The sequence below is a fragment of the Leiobunum rupestre genome, chromosome 11 (assembly GCF_980474605.1).
Source record: "Leiobunum rupestre chromosome 11, qqLeiRupe1.1.hap1, whole genome shotgun sequence".
In the NCBI taxonomy this organism is placed as follows: Eukaryota; Metazoa; Arthropoda; class Arachnida; order Opiliones; family Sclerosomatidae; genus Leiobunum; species Leiobunum rupestre.
This window is the reverse complement of record NC_143394.1, coordinates 30,948,920-30,964,618: the sequence shown is the minus strand read 5'-3', so window position 1 is coordinate 30,964,618 and position 15,699 is coordinate 30,948,920. Positions and strand designations below refer to the sequence as shown.

Genomic DNA, 15,699 nt, shown 5'->3' with positions numbered 1-15,699 from the left:
ATCATTTTATTTTAACAATTATTTATAGAGTACCTAGAAATTTTTTAAATTCCAGGTAGGATATAGATTTAGGCTACCCAATCTACCTTTAACGCCACTTAGAGGTCGGCAGAACAAATAAATTAACCGCAAAAATTTCAATTAATCATTAAAATTAGTATTATTTGTTTTATACGAATAAATTATACGATTAAACAACGATTTAACATGCAAAATTAATCATTTTTTTCTAATATTTCTGAATAATTCTCGGTTATGGATAAATATAAACAATCGTATAATTTCTTATTCAAACGCCGACCTCTAACGCCACTACAGGTCTTAGAACCCGTTCAGTCTACTATCTTATTACATTTTAGGCCTTCTCAATTTTGCGAAACTTGGACTTTCAAACAATCTATCATTGCACTTTTTCTTTTAAAAATTTCTGTATATAAAAAGAGACCGTCTTCTTTATCTCAACTCTAATATCATTTTTTCCCCGAATCCATCAATGTTTGATACATTAGGTTCTTTTCCTATCCAAGTAGAGAAGTTAGGCCTAAATCTCCCTACCTCTCTTACTAAAGTGGACTAACCAATCATTTTATAAGTGTATCAATTTTCTATACGGCTTCATACGACCTGATACATTTTAAACTTTATGAAATATTTCTCCTCAGATCCAGCGACCCGGCGATTTTTCATTGATTTTCTATACTCTTTTGCCTAACTTTGTAACGGACTGGCAGCTGCTTCTTTACAATGGAAAAATATTATTGACTTATGGAAGTAATTTACTTCACGTTAAGTAAAGGGCGTAGAAATTAAATCGAAAAATCGTCTGCTAACACTCTGTATAATATGTTTTTAACCTCAAACAACTTACTTTCAACGATAACCGTAAAGTTGTTGTGTGCACGCAGCCACGCATATGGAAATTCTTGTCTTAAAAACTCTGATAATTTTTTTAAAAGTCAACAGATGCGACATCTGTTGTAATGTTTTATAAGTTTTGAAGGTGCTTCCTAAATATTAAATATTTTATCAATTATTAAGTATGGAAGCCTTGAAGTTTTTTAATAAATTAAATTTAACTTAAAATATTAAATATTTAACTAATTATTACGAATAATTCATTAATTTAACGTTGTCGTAAGGTGACGAATGTTTTTATTGTCGCGTTTCGAGTCCCGTTGGATGTAAGTGGTCTGAGGTTTAACGTAATTAGCGCCAATTTTAAATTTCAACCTGGTGGCAGATATATGAAATAGTCCCTTTAAAAAACAATATTTTTTAACCAGAGCGGTAAGAAGTTAAATTACAGGGTTACGGGGTGTTCGACAATGAACGCTTCGATAAATTAATAATTTTTGATGTTAATTGTTTAATTAACAGGTGTCCCGTGAATAATTCAAATCATTGGAGGCAAGCGCAGGTTCCATCCATCGACAATTAGTGATTTACTTTATTTATGTTTAATATATTATATTATTATTAATATTAATATTATGCAAACTTTTATCAATTATATTTTCGCTCGATTTTTGACCAGCTCAGAATATAAATATATTTGAGGGAAACTAAAATACGGTTTATATCGTAATTTTAAAAATGAAAAAATATTGATAATTTAAATTTCAACTGCTCTAATTATTAATTTAATTTCAATTTATTAATATGTGTAAAAAATTAACCGTGTTGATTCGAAGAAATCGGGGTGATATACAGCCTCATGGATTTTGAAGAAAACAAATTGAAAAACAATGTGGTATAAGAAGTGATATTTATCATGGTATTCGACCCTGACTTTCAAGTGAAGAAATCTTTCTAAACAATACCCCGTTCTTTAAATTAAAGGGACTGTCAACTACTTGATTAGGGTAATAGAATATAGTGTTACTGCATTCGGTAAGGAATCGCTCACTCGATTCACGGTCCCTTTATCTTAGAAGATGTACAACCTATACATACATCTGACCATTTTTTCATTAATAATAATGTTTGATCTTTTTTTTTCAAATTTTTATTTCTATAAACAAAAACAAAAATGAAGTGTAACCCAAGAATGATATCATATCAATACATAAACAAATACGTCGCTGGTTTGAGATAAAAATGAATGCTTTAATAAAAACGCGTTAAAATTTAACAAGATGTCGGTACTCTGGTATATTTACCATAGCTATTAACAAACCATTGCAGGCCTTTAAACGCGCAATTTCCTAAAATTATTTAATCGAAAAGTTTAAATTTGTTTCTTTAATACGTAATTCAAACAAACCATTAATTTATCTAATTCGTACAAAACCTTCACCAATCCACCAAGATGAATCGTTTTGCGTGTGAATATCCACATATCAAAAAATGTCGCTTTGAAAATGACCAAAGATTTAAAGTGAAGGAAACCATTGGGGTTTATTGATAGGTTATTTCTTTAGATATATAAGGTCTTCGATATTGTAGACGTTCTTATATAGTAATAGTTTTTAGAGTTATAATCCCTATGCAAGAAAGTAACGCGAGTTTTATTATTAAAATTGACTCGAACTGGTCGTTTAGTCACTCGTGCGTAGAAGCTGGCTTGAATTTAGGTTTGTAAAATCGTCTGCTTGACAATGCTAGCGAGCAATTTCATGCAAATTTATAGGTTTAAAGGACTATATATTTAAATATAGTGGTTGTTGGTGTTATTCTAATCGAGAGAAACAAAATAGCCCCCTATCCCCAATTCCAGTATCTCTTCTACCTCTAATTTTTTAGTTTAAAATGGAGAGTGTTTTTCAATATAGGAGATATTCAAAACTTTGCTATTTTTCCCATATTTGGATCTAAAAACAGCATATATATATATATATCCCTCTAATTATTAATAACATGTCCAAAACAAGAAAAAAAAGTCGTGATTTTCATCTTAAAGTTGACATCGCTTTAAATTTGAAATTTCGACGTCGAGTTTGTTAAGGCGACTGACGGGTAAAATACGACTAAAAAATATGATATAAACCAAAAAATGACTTCGTTTTTCGCCTTATTTAAGGATAATCACTTTAAAAGGAATAGAAAAAAAAGCCACAATAAAATAAAATAATATAACGTATCGTAAAAATAAGATTTTTATATAACGCTCATACGAAGGGATAACTTTTTGATCAAATTTTTCCATTACGGTATAATTTGCGTTAAAAATTTAAATACTACATTAATTTTAGTATTTTCCTCCACTAAGTTTCATCGAAAAAGTAACTGTTTTCCGAAATTTGCTCATCTGATCCAACTCATAGGGTAATCGTAAAAAAATGACAAAAATATATCAAATAAAATATTAAAAAAAAAGAGGTGAAATTTTCGGATTCTCTAGCTCAGAGACGCACTTGTTAAGCTCTCACACTTTGGAAGCCGAATAATGAAAAGTATACCTCTTGAGAAAAAAAAACATTTAAAGAAATAAATTATAATTTTTTTAATATTAATTGGAAGTTGATGGATCAAAAAGTACAGTTTATACGAAAAATAAAATACATTTTGTTTTACAAGAATCGGCCGATGAAAATGTAGATTTTATAATATTCCCACTTTAATGTTTTTAGATACGACCTCATTTCAATTGATTAATCAATTCGAATAAATTAACAAAAACAAATTATTTCATTTTCGCGTTTTCTTATTTTTAATTGTTTATTAGGTCTAGGCAAACCAAAATTCATCAACTGATTCTTGACAAACTGAGCTTTTAGAAATGGCCTTAGTATAAGTTAAGAGTTTAAACGCATTATTAAAACAAATGTTAAGATTCAATTGGGTATAATAAAATTTGAAATTAATTTTTAACTTATTTTTCAACCAGTTTAACGATTCTTATTTGAACCCATAAGTGTAAACCGGGTATGCCTTATGACAATTTGATGATTAAAAAAGTTAAGATTCCGTCCAATATTTCGTGAACTAAAATAAAAAGTCCTTTTTTGCGAATGAAGATAAAAAAAAACCAAAAAAATAAAAAGATAAAAAAACGTAAGGAAATTTTTTCAATACAGTCTTATTCCCGACCCCTAAAAACCGTGTTGAATTCTCCATATGAAGCTTCGTATAATCAAGTGTATGTAGATTTCTTCGAAACTCTGTAGAGATAGATTGTCGATCTATCATTTCAATAACTTTATATAAGAAATATATATATTATCCCCATCCCCCCAAAATATATATAATCTATCGTATATCATAGTCAGTTAGTGAGATGTTTTAATTTAATATTAGCTATAAAAAATAAACGTACATGTATTGGTAAAATTCAATTCGCTTTAGAAATGAGCCCAACTAACTCCTCCCTTCTCTGATATTGCGAAATATCGAAATGTGTGTCAACGTTCAACGGTACCATTTTCTTTAACTATTCGACCCCCCCCCCAACCCCCCAATTTCTAGTGCAGTGGTTGGAGATGTTATAATTATAAGTAATTACATAATTTTTTAAAATGGTATTATTGTGAAAGGTATTATCCCTCGGTTGTGCCAATTTTGCCTATTTTTTTTAAGGGGAACTTAAGTCTGACCTTGCCCCAATTATGTTGATTTAAAATTTAACCATTTGTTTTTTTATTTTTGTTGTCAATTTAAAAACTGTAAACCAAATATTTGTAAAACGCGTGTCCGAATTTTTAGTACTATCAGATATTCAAATTACTTTTTTACCCGCAAGTTTAAAATCTAGTCGACATCAATTAAAAAACTTGTTACTTTAAGAATAATTTGATAAATATTTCAAAAGAATTTCTGTAGATTAAATATTGAAAATTCGGATAATTTTTACGTTTAAAATAAGTTTTAGTAGCGTTCTTTTGTTTATTAATATTTTGTATAACCATGTGGAACGTAATTTTAAATAATTTTATTCGAAAATCTCGAATTTAAGTCAAATTTTACATTCCAAATTTTAATCTTTTTAAAAATCTCCAACTGCGTAATCCTACGGTGTTGTAAATAGTTTGAGGTTTATTTTGTATTTTTGTCCATGTAAAAAAACAAATACTAATGATGATAATAATGAATATAATGAGTGTGCTCCGAGTCATACATATTTTTGAGTTTTTATACCTATTATTAAAAACTGGGAAATTTCTCATTTTTTTAAAGAAAAGATAAAAAAATAATCAGTGTTGCTTTCAATTGTCACTTGTTGCGTTGCAGGAAACTCCGGAATGATCCTAATTCTATAACATTTAGTATTTATTATTCCGGGGTGTTTTTGATTAATATGATGTATGTGTAGTAACTCCCTCTAGTGCCTGGAATTTAAAAATAAACATGTTTTTAAACGCATTCTAGTTTTTATTTTATTTCTTTTTAAAGCGCTGAGCTCAACGGTCAGCGGTTTTTTACTGAACGGGTTTTGACGTCACCTTTTTCCTTTACTCAACGGCCACGTGACGTCGCAGCTTGGAGTAAGGCTAGCTGCAGACGCCGCAACAGACGATATTTTACAAAATTTACAACAAGCGTAAAAAGCGTTCAACAAGATCCTACGTCACGTTAGCAACGGTCTCAAATTCTCAACGCAAAATTGTTTTCAGATACTTCGTTAAGAGTTACTGAACGCAGCCCAGATCCTACGTCACGTTAGCAACGGTCTCAAATTCTCAACGCAAAATTGTTTTCAGATACTTCGTTAAGAGTTACTGAACGCAGCCCAGATCCTACGTCACAGTAGCAACGGTCTCAAATTCTCAACGCAAAATTGTTTTCAGATACTTCGTTAAGAGTTACTGAACGCAGACCAGATCCTACGTCACGTTAGCAACGGTCTCAAATTCTCAACGCAAAATTGTTTTCAGATACTTCGTTAAGAGTTACTGAACGCAGCCCAGACCCTACGTCACGTTAGCAACGGTCTCCAATTCTCAACGCAAAATTGTTTTCAGATACTTCGTTAAGAGTTACTGAACGCAGCCAATATCTAAAGGGAACTGAATTATTTATAAATTATACAGTGAAGAAGCACCAATACATTTAATTTTTGTGCAAAAAAATTAATTTTAATGTATTGGTGCTATTTATTTTAGTATAATTTTCCGGCTTCGATCGGGTGGAAACATTGAATTGGGAATAGTACCGCTAGAATGACAATTTCAATCTGCCTTCCGCGAAACAATTTGTTTTAAATGATAACTCTACCATTTGTTGGTGGCGCCATCTGCTGTTAGCGGTGGGAACTATACCCTATTCTATTGAATTAATAGTACTAATGTACTTTGAAAGTGAGAGATGGCGCCACCCATTAAATGATAGAGTTGACGGCTGAGTGCGCCGACACAAAATTTCAGAATTTGTTTCGCGAAACCACGACTCCCGTCATTCTAGCGGTACTATTTCCAATTCAATAGGCGGGAAGGAGCTCATTTTCCGGCTTCGATCGGGTGGGAAGGAGCTTATTTTCCGGCTTCGATCGAGTGGGAAGTAGCTTATTTTCCGGCTTCGATCGGGTGGGAAGGAGCTCATTTTCCGGCTTCGATCGGGTGGGAAGGAGCTTATTTTCCGGCTTCGATCGAGTGGGAAGTAGCTTATTTTCCGGCTTCGATCGGGGGGGAAGGAGCTCATTTTCCGGCTTCGATCAGGTGGGAAAGAGCTTATTTTCCGGCTTTCGATCGAGTGGGAAGGAGCTTATTTTACGGCTTCGATCAGGTGGAAGGAGCTTATTTTCCGGCTTCGATCAAGTGGGAAGGATCTTATTTTCCGTATTCGATCGGGTGGAAGGAGCTTATTTTACGGCTTCGATCGGGTGGAAGGAGCTTATTTTACGGCTTCGATCGGATGGGAAGGAGCTTATTTTCTGGCTTTGATCGGGTGGGAAGGAGCTTATTTTCCGGCTTCGATCGGGTGGGAAGGAGCTCATTTTCCGGCTTTCGATCGAGTGGGAAGTAGCTTATTTTCCGGCTTCGATCGGGTGGGAAGGAGCTCATTTTCCGGCTTCGATCGGGTGGGAAAGAGCTTATTTTCCGGCTTTCGATCAAGTGGGAAGGAGCTTATTTTCCGGCTTTGATCGGGTGGGAAGGATCTTATTTTCCGGCTTCGATCGGGTGGAAGGAGCTTATTTTACGGCTTCGATCGGGTGGAAGGAGCTTATTTTACGGCTTCGATCGGGTGGAAGGAGCTTATTTTCCGGCTTCGATCAAGTGGGAAGGATCTTATTTTCCGTCTTCGATCGGGTGGAAGGAGCTTATTTTACGGCTTCGATCGGGTGGAAGGAGCTTATTTTACGGCTTCGATCGGGTGGAAGGAGCTTATTTTCCGGCTTCGATCGGGTGGAAGGAGCTTATTTTACGGCTTCGATCGGGTGGAAGGAGCTTATTTTACGGCTTCGATCGGGTGGAAGGAGCTTATTTTACGGCTTCGATCGGGTGGAAGGAGCTTATTTTCCGGCTTCGATCAAGTGGGAAGGATCTTATTTTCCGTCTTCGATCGGGTGGAAGGAGCTTATTTTACGGCTTCGATCGGGTGGAAGGAGCTTATTTTACGGCTTCGATCGGGTGGAAGGAGCTTATTTTCCGGCTTCGATCGGGTGGAAGGAGCTTATTTTACGGCTTCGATCGGGTGGAAGGAGCTTATTTTACGGCTTCGATCGGGTGGAAGGAGCTTATTTTACGGCTTCGATCAGGTGGAAGGAGCTTATTTTCCGGCTTCGATCAAGTGGGAAGGATCTTATTTTCCGTATTCGATCGGGTGGAAGGAGCTTATTTTACGGCTTCGATCGGGTGGAAGGAGCTTATTTTACGGCTTCGATCGGATGGGAAGGAGCTTATTTTCTGGCTTTGATCGGGTGGGAAGGAGCTTATTTTCCGGCTTCGATCGGGTGGGAAGGAGCTCATTTTCCGGCTTCGATCAAGTGGGAAGGATCTTATTTTCCGTATTCGATCGGGTGGGAAGGAGCTCATTTTCCGGCTACGATCGGGTGGAAGGAGCTTATTTTACGGCTTCGATCGGGTGGAAGGAGCTTATTTTCCGGCTTCGATCAAGTGGGAAGGATCTTATTTTCCGTATTCGATCGGGTGGGAAGGAGCTCATTTTCCGGCTTCGATCAAGTGGGAAGGATCTTATTTTCCGTATTCGATCGGGTGGAAGGAGCTCATTTTCCGGCTACGATCGGGTGGAAGGAGCTTATTTTACGGCTTCGATCAGGTGGAAGGAGCTTATTTTCCGGCTTCGATCAAGTGGGAAGGATCTTATTTTCCGTATTCGATCGGGTGGGAAGGAGCTCATTTTCCGGCTACGATCGGGTGGAAGGAGCTTATTTTACGGCTTCGATCGGGTGGAAGGAGCTTATTTTACGGCTTCGATCGGGTGGAAGGAGCTTATTATACGGCTTCGATCGGGTGGAAGGAGCTTATTTTACGGCTTCGATCGGGTGGAAGGAGCTTATTTTACGGCTTCGATCGGGTGGAAGGAGCTTATTTTACGGCTTCGATCGGGTGGAAGGAGCTTATTATACGGCTTCGATCGGGTGGAAGGAGCTTATTTTCCGGCTTCGATCGAGTGGGAAGGATCTTATTTTCCGGCTTCGATCGGGTGGAAGGAGCTTATTTTACGGCTTCGATCGGGTGGAAGGAGCTTATTTTACGGCTTCGATCGGATGGGAAGGAGCTTATTTTCTGGCTTTGATCGGGTGGGAAGGAGCTTATTTTCCGGCTTCGATCAAGTGGGAAGGAGCTTATTTTCCGGCTTCGATCAAGTGGGAAGGATCTTATTTTCCGGCTTCGATCGGGTGGAAGGAGCTTATTTTACGGCTTCGATCGGATGGGAAGGAGCTTATTTTCCGGCTTTGATCGGGTGGGAAAGAGCTTATTTTCCGGCTTTCGCTCGAGTGGGAAGGAGCTTATTTTCCGGCTTCGATCAAGTGGGAACGATCTTATTTTCCGGCTTCGATCGGGTGGAAGGAGCTTATTTTACGGCTTCGATCGGGTGGGAAGGAGCTTATTTTCCGGCTTCGATCGGGTGGAAGGAGCTTATTTTCCGGCTTCGATCGGATGGGAAGGAGCTTATTTTCCGGCTTTGATCGGGTGGGAAGGAGCTTATTTTCCGGCTTCGATCGGGTGGGAAGGAGCTTATTTTTCAAGCATGAGGCTGATTGGTCACAAATATAAAAATTAGGGTTGCCGCGGTTCGGTGGCAGCTAGGAGCAACTAACGTAGCACCCCACAGAATGTTCTTGTGTACATTTTTCATTGGTTAGACCCTTTAGCGCCTGCAGCCGTTGGAAGGGGAAAATTAGGAAATTGTCTTCCCCCCTGCCCGTAAAACGCTCAGCTTAGAGGTACGTCCAATTATAATATATTTAACAATTAATATACAACTGTATAAGATGGCCCTAGTACGATGTCGCTTTGAAAAGGGCGGTAGCTTATGAGCCGAGTGACGCGTTTACATGTTTCTAAGCTCCAATCAGGAGAGACTAGGAAATGACGTTTTTTAAGGCCTCAATAGGTTTTATTTGTTCAGGAATTAGCATCGACGGGCGATAGTCATGTATCGGGAATTATGAAGTTTAACAGATGAATGCATTTCAACAATGTCGTATTGAAACATGTCAGAAGTCTCGTTAAGTGATATACAATTGTTAAAAGCAATTTTAACAACCGCATGTGGCGTTTTCGATAATCTAGAAGTAAAAACAGTAGGCCCGGTAACCTTAAGCCTTGTCACTGCTTCTTCAAACTCTGAAAATAATTAGCTTCTATCGTTTGATATTTCCGGACACGTTGTAAAGCCCACATTTGCATCCGCAAATGTAGGCTTTGTCCCTAACAGTCTTTCCCTTTACTTCAGAGAGTTATCTCGTTGTTTTGGGCCAACGCTGCTGGGGAAGGTAGGGATGACTCATCCTCGCTCGCGTCGTCCACCATCGGAATTCTCCGAAAGTTGCGACTTGTGACCCGAAGGGTTAAGAGCGGGGTAAAGTTACAGGTGACGCTTACTATGAGTCCGCAAAGATTTCTTGGCGGGCTTTCTTCTCCAGCCAATTAGGTTGGAGACCGGTAGCGTCATCCGAGGGCCCGCTATATAAGGGACGTCGGGACAATGGACTAACGCTCTTGGTTACGGACTCCGACCTAACCAGTCATATCTTTTCTATTCTCTCTTCCAGAGAAAGTTTAGTGCCATGCCTTGTAATATTTGGTAACTATTTATATATTATTATTAATAAAGAGTATTTTATAGTGGAACTCTCGTACATGCGGTTTAAACATAAGCCGACAATTTCTAGGCTTCACAATGTGACTAATGCCGTCACTAGATAAGCTCCAACCCTAATTCTAGGTACTACCAGCCGACCCTATTGCCGTTGTATATTCATTGTTAAATATATTCATGGTCCAATGAAATTTGTACACAACACTGCGTTAGCGTGTGTAAAGGCTAGCTGCATTCTCCTTGCGTGGGGCTGGTGTGTTTGTTGCTCCTAGGTAGCAGGGTTGTTCAAAAAGCAAAAGTATTTTGCATTTTGGATTTTCAATTTAAGTTTCTAGTAAACTATTTTGCATTTTGTGCGTTTGATATATCTGGAGAAACATTTTCAAAATGTTTTTATTTTTATTGAGAAAGTTTGTCTGCTATTTATTCCCAAGTAATCATACATGGCGCAACTCAGTGACTCACTTACTCAGAAGCAGACGAACATTCGTACAGTGCCACCGCTTTATTTCCCACGCTGGCTGCAAAGATGACCTAAGTCATCAACCGACTTTTAAAGCCATTAATTCAGGTGGCCGATTACAATGCGTAGGAAGGTGGTGGTGGCAAGCCCTTCATGCCACGTGAACCAACAGCTCCCTACACTAACTATTACCGTTAATCTCAACAAGTTTTTATGGAAGGGGAAACCGAATAGCTCTGGGAAAATACCCTTAAACCAGAAGGAGTTCTTCCGAGTTTTCACCCAGTGCTACAAGCTGGGATCGAACTAGGCTCATCTTGCTGGGAGGAGAATGTGCTAACCACTCCGAAACCCCACAGTTAAGTGTCAGTATACTCGGTCCCGCGGTGCCGTTTGAGCTGAGTATGCCATTTCCCCATCCCCCTTTTTTTCCCTTTAATTCAGCGCCATGGAATAATGGAACACAATAACGCATGTGATACAAATACTTTCTAAACGTATTCGGTTCTTTCGGTTCGGTTCTGCTTCGCTTTCGGTTCCAATTTCTTTGAACCAGAACCGAACCAAAGTGACTTCGGTTCCAAGAAATTGGAACCGAGCGGGGAATATCGGTTCTATTCCGGTTCCTTCGGTTCTAAACAACAACCTACTAAAAATCATCTAGATCTGTTCCCGAAATAAATCGAAAAAACTACTCAAGTTAAAGGGCTTTTCAATTTAATTAGTTTCCCGAATTCCGGAAGATATTATCCGTCCACTCGGAGAAAGAGCCGAAGTGTCTTCCTTGCCTAAAGGTAGAAAGGTGGAGGACGTCTACTTGGAATCACTAATCAAACAGTGTGCTGCCCACGTGTTCTCTTTTAGCCTGAAATTTAGCTTTAAGTATTTAGTACGCTCAACTAAATACTTAGAGCTAAATTTAGAAAGCGGTTTCCCCTTCTAACTAATAATAAATACGCCAATTAACAAAAACACCATCCTCTTTAGAACTTATGTCTCATGGAAAAACGTATTAAGCACCAATTTGGAAAATTTCGAGTTAGAAATAAAGTATAGTTGAAATGTGAGTTATATAAGATATACCAGTACGTAGCATATACAAAGGAAATTACCCTTAATTCTTAACATACTCGCAAAAGCGTTTTTGATCCACTTTTGGTTATACAGGGTGTCCACTGAAAAAAATTATTATAATTATAATTATAATTTTTTTGGAACATTTCATCGTGGAGGGGTACATTTATTAGTGTAAAATTGAATGACCTTGAACCATGTCTTGAATCATCTCAAATGCCGATTATGCCATCGCACAATTAGCTCTACGTCTGATAAGTGATAACCACGTCCAACTCGCGCCATAGCGGCCAGCCCATTCGTTGAAGTTTCTTTGTTAACCTACGAACAAAAATATCTCTTGGCGTCGAGCGCCCCAAGCGGAAAATTATTTATAGAATAGTTTTTGTATTGAAGCCAATATAAAAACGAGCGTGGCGCTGAATGCCGATAGTTTATAGCATAGTTTATAGCGGGAAAATCCTTGTTCATGGAAGTTCGGCGAATGGGTTGGCCGCTAATACGCGAGTGTCAAAGTTGGCCGTGGATAAATCGACGGCCATTATTTTAGTAAGCAAACCGGTTTGAACCACCAAGGCTTAGCAGCTTAAATGAACTACAATATAGTGTCTAGTGCTGTTAATGCAATTAATTTGCAAATTAATGAAGTTCTCGTAGACAGGCTCTAAAATAAATTTGCATTGTCGAACAAAAGAAGCAGGTTTATTTCAGAGGCATCTACAAGGTTGGAGTCTTTGCAGATACTTTTAAGCCTAGGCCCAACTCTTCTAGGCTTGGTATGAGTTTCATTGGTAAACGGGCTCGTCTCACGCTAAGATCCCGAGCTCGATTTGAGACTGAGCCTATAGGCTTTATTATGAGAATGATACAAGCCCGAGAAGAGACCAAACCGTTGTGGTCATTTAATTTGAGCCCGAGATGAGACCATTTTAATGTCGCGTATTTTTGTGAGCTCGAGATGAGGCCATTAAAATATAGTAAATTTCTGTGAGCCTGAGCTGAGTCCAATATAGTATAGTGTATTACTACGAGTCCGAGCTGAGACCATATTTTTGTAACGAGCCCGATATGAGACCTTTTAATTTTTAAGAGACGGTTATGTGTCCGCTTTTGCACAATTATGTTTCCCTTGGCCACTGGGGAGCGCTGCGGCGACACGAGCCGTAATCATAACGCTTTATTTATCACTGACACGACCAGCTTTGATTACGTGCTGTTTGCGCGTGATCACAGTTGGCAGTTTCGCCCTTGAAGAGAGCTCTGGCCTACTGGGATAATACGGAATTTAGGTAATTGGCTATTTCGGATAACGTGATTTAACTCAGTCGTTTTCTGATTGGTCCAAAGGAAACTACCTTCTAGATTTTTTGAAGATTGTAGTAGTGAAGAGATTTATATATCAACATGAAAAAAATATTAAGTTATAGAAAAGATGATAAAAGACTGAAATGAGCCCCGCGAGTTATGCAAATTCTTATGAGACTGAGACGAGCCCTTGTTAGTAACAGAAATAAGTATGAGCCCGAGACGAGCTCTCGTGTTTAAGAAAAATATTGTTGAGCCCAAGACGAGCTCTCGTAGTTAGGAAAAAAACTATGAGCCCGAGAAGAGCTCTCGTAGGTAGGAAAAAACTATGAGCCCGAGAAGAGCTCTCGTAGTTAGGAAAAAAAACTATGAACCCTAAACGAGCTCTCGTAGTTAGTAAAAAAAACTATGAGCCCGAGACGAGCTTTCGTAGTTAGGAAAAAAACTATAAGCCCGAGACGAGCTCTCGTAGTTAGGAAAAAAACTATGAGCCCGAGAAGAGCTCTCGTAGTTAGGAAAAAAACTATGAACCCTAAACGAGCTCTCGTAGTTATTAAAAAAACTATGAGCCCGACACGAGCTCTCGTAGTTAGGAAAAAAACTATGAGCCCGAGACGAGCTCTCGTAGTTAGGAAAAAAACTATGAGCCCGAGACGAGCTCTCGTAGTTAGGAAAAAAACTATGAGCCCGAGAAGAGCTCTCGTAGTTAGGAAAAAAACTATGAACCCTAAACGAGCTCTCGTAGTTAGTAAAAAAACTATGAACCCTAAACGAGCTCTCGTAGTTAGTAAAAAAACTATGAGCCCGAGAAGAGCTCTCGTAGTTAGGAAAAAAAACTATGAACCCTAAACGAGCTCTCGTAGTTAGTAAAAAAACTATGAGACCGAGAAGAGCTCTCGTAGTTAGGAAAAAAACTATGAGCCCGAGAAGAGCTCTCGTAGTTAGGAAAAAAAACCGTGAACCCTAAACGAGCTCTCGTAGTTAGTAAAAAAACTATGAGCCCGAGACGAGCTCTCGTAGTTAGGAAAAAAACTATAAGCCCGAGACGAGCTCTCGTAGTTAGGAAAAAAACTATGAGCCCGAGAAGAGCTCTCGTAGTTAGGAAAAAAACTATGAACCCTAAACGAGCTCTCGTAGTTAGTAAAAAAACTATGAATCCTAAACGAGCTCTCGTAGTTAGTAAAAAAACTATGAACCCTAAACGAGCTCTCGTAGTTAGTAAAAAAACTATGAGCCCGAGAAGAGCTCTCGTAGTTAGGAAAAAAAACTATGAACCCTAAACGAGCTCTCGTAGTTAGTAAAAAAACTATGAGCCCGAGAAGAGCTCTCGTAGTTAGGAAAAAAACTATGAGCCCGAGAAGAGCTCTCGTAGTTAGGAAAAAAAACCATGAACCCTAAACGAGCTCTCGTAGTTAGTAAAAAAACTATGAGCCCGAGACGAGCTCTCGTAGTTAGGAAAAAAACTATAAGCCCGAGACGAGCTCTCGTAGTTAGGAAAAAAACTATGAGCCCGAGAAGAGCTCTCGTAGTTAGGAAAAAAACTATGAACCCTAAACGAGCTCTCGTAGTTAGTAAAAAAACTATGAGCCCGAGACGAGCTCTCGTAGTTAGGAAAAAAACTATGAGCCCGAGACGAGCTCTCGTAGTTAGGAAAAAACTATGAGCCCGAGACGAGCTCTCGTAGTTAGGAAAAAAACTATGAGCCCGAGAAGAGCTCTCGTAGTTAGGAAAAAAACTATGAACCCTAAACGAGCTCTCGTAGTTAGTAAAAAAACTATGAACCCTAAACGAGCTCTCGTAGTTAGTAAAAAAACTATGAGCCCGAGAAGAGCTCACGTAGTTAGGAAAAAAACTATGAGCCCGAGACGAGCTCTCGTAGTTAGGAAAAAAACTATGAGCCCGAGAAGAGCTCTCGTAGTTAGGAAAAAAACTATGAACCCTAAACGAGCTCTCGTAGTTAGTAAAAAAACTATGAACCCTAAACGAGCTCTCGTAGTTAGTAAAAAAACCATGAACCCTAAACGAGCTCTCGTAGTTAGGAAAAAAACTATGAACCCTAAACGAGCTCTCGTAGTTAGTAAAAAAACCATGAACCCTAAACGAACTCTCGTAGTTAGTAAAAAAACTATGAGCCCGAGAAGAGCTCTCGTAGTTAGGAAAAAAAACTATGAACCCTAAACGAGCTCTCGTAGTTAGTAAAAAAACTATGAGCCCGAGAAGAGCTCTCGTAGTTAGGAAAAAAAACTATGAACCCTAAACGAGCTCTCGTAGTTAGTAAAAAAACTATGAGCCCGAGACGAGCTCTCGTAGTTAGGAAAAAAAAACTATGAACCCTAAACGAGCTCTCGTAGTAAGTAAAAAAACTATGAGACCGAGAAGAGCTCTCGTAGTTAGGAAAAAAACTATGAGCCCGAGAAGAGCTCTCGTAGTTAGGAAAAAAAACCGTGAACCCTAAACGAGCTCTCGTAGTTAGGAAAAAAAACCGTGAACCCTAAACGAGCTCTCGTAGTTAGGAAAAAAACTATAAGCCCGAGACGAGCTCTCGTAGTTAGGAAAAAAACTATGAGCCCGAGAAGAGCTCTCGTAGTTAGGAAAAAAACTATGAACCCTAAACGAGCTCTCGTAGTTAGTAAAAAAACTATGAATCCTAAACGAGCTCTCGTAGTTAGTAAAAAAACTATGAACCCTAAACGAGC

General features: G+C 38.4%; 1 protein-coding gene across 5 annotated transcripts in view; it reads left to right on the top strand.

Annotated features, from left to right (window-relative positions):
- Nucleotides 1-5,298, top strand: part of cpo (RNA-binding protein) — a 103,972-nt gene extending 98,674 nt beyond the window's left edge. For all 5 annotated transcript variants that reach the window (XM_090164121.1, XM_090164118.1, XM_090164119.1 and 2 more), the window contains exon 10: nucleotides 1,378-5,298. Coding sequence is in view for 1 of the 5 variants with exons in the window: in XM_090164122.1 (XP_090020248.1) it covers nucleotides 1,378-1,392 (15 nt within the window). In the remaining 4 variants the exon portion in view is untranslated. The remainder of the gene's footprint in view (nucleotides 1-1,377) is intronic.
- Nucleotides 5,299-15,699: the final 10,401 nt, after the last annotated feature.